At 35.3% G+C, this 2,253-nt stretch overlaps 1 protein-coding gene across 1 annotated transcript; it reads right to left on the bottom strand.

The window, feature by feature from the left end:
- Positions 1-1,143: 1,143 nt before the first annotated feature.
- LOC141690470 (uncharacterized) lies at positions 1,144-1,608 on the bottom strand. Its single transcript, XM_074495266.1, has one exon. It carries the CDS (start codon positions 1,606-1,608, stop codon positions 1,144-1,146), a length of 465 nt encoding a protein of 154 aa, XP_074351367.1.
- Between the last annotated feature and the right edge of the window lie 645 nt (positions 1,609-2,253).

Genomic DNA, 2,253 nt, shown 5'->3' on the forward strand with positions numbered 1-2,253 from the left:
CACAACTTCAAGATCCAACTCTAGACTACTGCTACTAATAAAAATAAGCTCAAGATCCTCAATCCAATTCAACATTATACCATCTCCATAATCAACTAATCTACTTAACAATCAAAGTTCAATTCAAGCTTAATCATTCAAACAACTACTCATCCATCCAAACCATCCCAAAATTCAAGCAAACAAACTTAGTACTTAAAGGTCCAGAAGTTTTATACCTTTATTCATGAGGGGAAAGTTGCTAGGAAGCCTTAAAACCTTGATCAATCCTTCTACAAGCTTGGATCTCACAACCAATCAAGAAAACACAAAGTTAGATTTTGAAGTTTCTAAAAGTCCGAGTGAAAGAACTGTACCAATGAGGGTCTTACCCTGATTATTTAGACGAGACTTGTGAACAAGAGTTGTAGGCTATATCAATATCTTTCCAACGAGCTATTGAACACAATATTTGAGTGAGGATTGAAGGAGATATGGCAGTTTGAAGTTGCTGGTATTATCTTGCCCGAGAGCAAGCTTTGAAAATTAGGATGATGAAATGCTTCTTTGATTTGTCTTGGTTAATTGGTGTGATGTTTTATTTGTTTAGTTAATCTAAACTTGATTTTATTAATCAAGGTTATAATACATGGCCATAAATCATCCTTGGCTAAAAATCTTTTAAACCATGCTTATGTCATCAAGCACATGTCATCTTGCCTCCACCTGTCCACACCTTGTGGTTTGATGATGTCATAATCTTTGGCTTCTTGTACAAGCTTGTCTCTTGGTCGCTTATTTGTTTTGCGGTTCGTTTATCTCTCGTTCTCGTAAATCGTTTGAGGGATCATATTCGGGACCTCATTACTTGGGCTTTCCTAACCCTCTTAATATTTTATATTTATTTAATGATCCTATCTTAAAATCCTTGAATTTAGATCTCTCTAATCATGTTACCTTGTACTCAATTCTTTCAGTATCTGGTGAATTTTCAGGAAAAAATCAAAGTGTCTGAATTTGAATTTTGACGACCTTTACATACTCTCATTTACTTTATAGAATACTAATACGATCTCAGAATTTCCATAACAGTACTCCTATATAGTGTGGTCTGATAATTTTCCTTAATCAGCAAAATTAGCAAAAGTTACTATTCATCAGGGTTCAAAAATGCCCAAAAGTTGGGGTTATTGCAACAACACTAGGTATCTTCATGTTAATTTCCTCTTGAGGGATATGTTTGCCAAGTTGCTTTAAGGCATTCAGATTTGTCTGGAGTCTAGCTTGACTTTCTCGAATAGTTTCTTCATCTCGAAGCTTGAAATTTCCAAACTCCTTCATTAGTTTGCTCAATTTCACCTTCTTTAAGCTCTTGGATCCTTCGTGATACAATTCCAGAGTATCCCATATCTCTTTAGCTGATTTGCATGAAGAGACTTTATCACATTCACTAGGACATAACCCATTCATGAGAGAATTCCTAGCGTTTCTATTGAAACTGTATTTAAGTAGTTCAGCCTCTTTGAGATCATCACTATCATTTACTTTACCTTCTTTATCATTGAACTCAAATGTACCCTTCTGAACAACTCTCAATGCTAGTGGCTCCCTGGATAGGGAGACTTTCATGCAACCTTTTCACCAGTTATAGTTTTCTGTACCAAGCAAGAGAGGTGCTCGGTAATCCGAGGTTCCTTCGGCATATTTGTCAGCCATTTTGATCGAATATTATTCCTATTCCAAAAAAGATTAGTATACAAAAGCTCTGATACCAAATGAAAATACACCTAGAGGGGGGTGAATAAGTGAATATAGCGAAGTAAGATCAGTTTTAAATTTTACCCGATAATAGCTTATTGAGATTTTCACAACTGTACTATAATCTGACAATGATGGTAAGCTAAGATGACTAAATGCAGTGCAGAAAATAATATGCCGAAAAGTAATAAGAACACACAAGAATTTTAGCCAGGTTCGACCCCTAATCCCCTATGGTCTACGTCCTGATCCCTTACCAACTTGGAAAGAGAATATATTATTGAATCACAATAAGTTTACAACTACAAGATACAATAATATATCTCCCTTTATCCTAGCTGCTGATAATGGCTTGCTGAAACTCTTTTTCTGAACCTGCCCTCTAAGTACTATACTACCCCGTAGTACAATCTTCTCTAACACTAGTTCACCAAACCCTTGTTTTCTTTAGCCAACTATCCAGCAACTTCACAATACAAATTAAACAATACAAATCAAAAAATAAAGAGATTACAA

Source organism: Apium graveolens, chromosome 10 (assembly GCF_009905375.1).
Source record: "Apium graveolens cultivar Ventura chromosome 10, ASM990537v1, whole genome shotgun sequence".
Lineage (NCBI taxonomy): Eukaryota > Viridiplantae > Streptophyta > Magnoliopsida > Apiales > Apiaceae > Apium > Apium graveolens.

Bases quoted from the DNA above. Each gene is read 5' to 3' on its own strand.
- LOC141690470 (XM_074495266.1), bottom strand. From the start codon at position 1,608: ATGAAAGTCTCCCTATCCAGGGAGCCACTAGCATTGAGAGTTGTTCAG.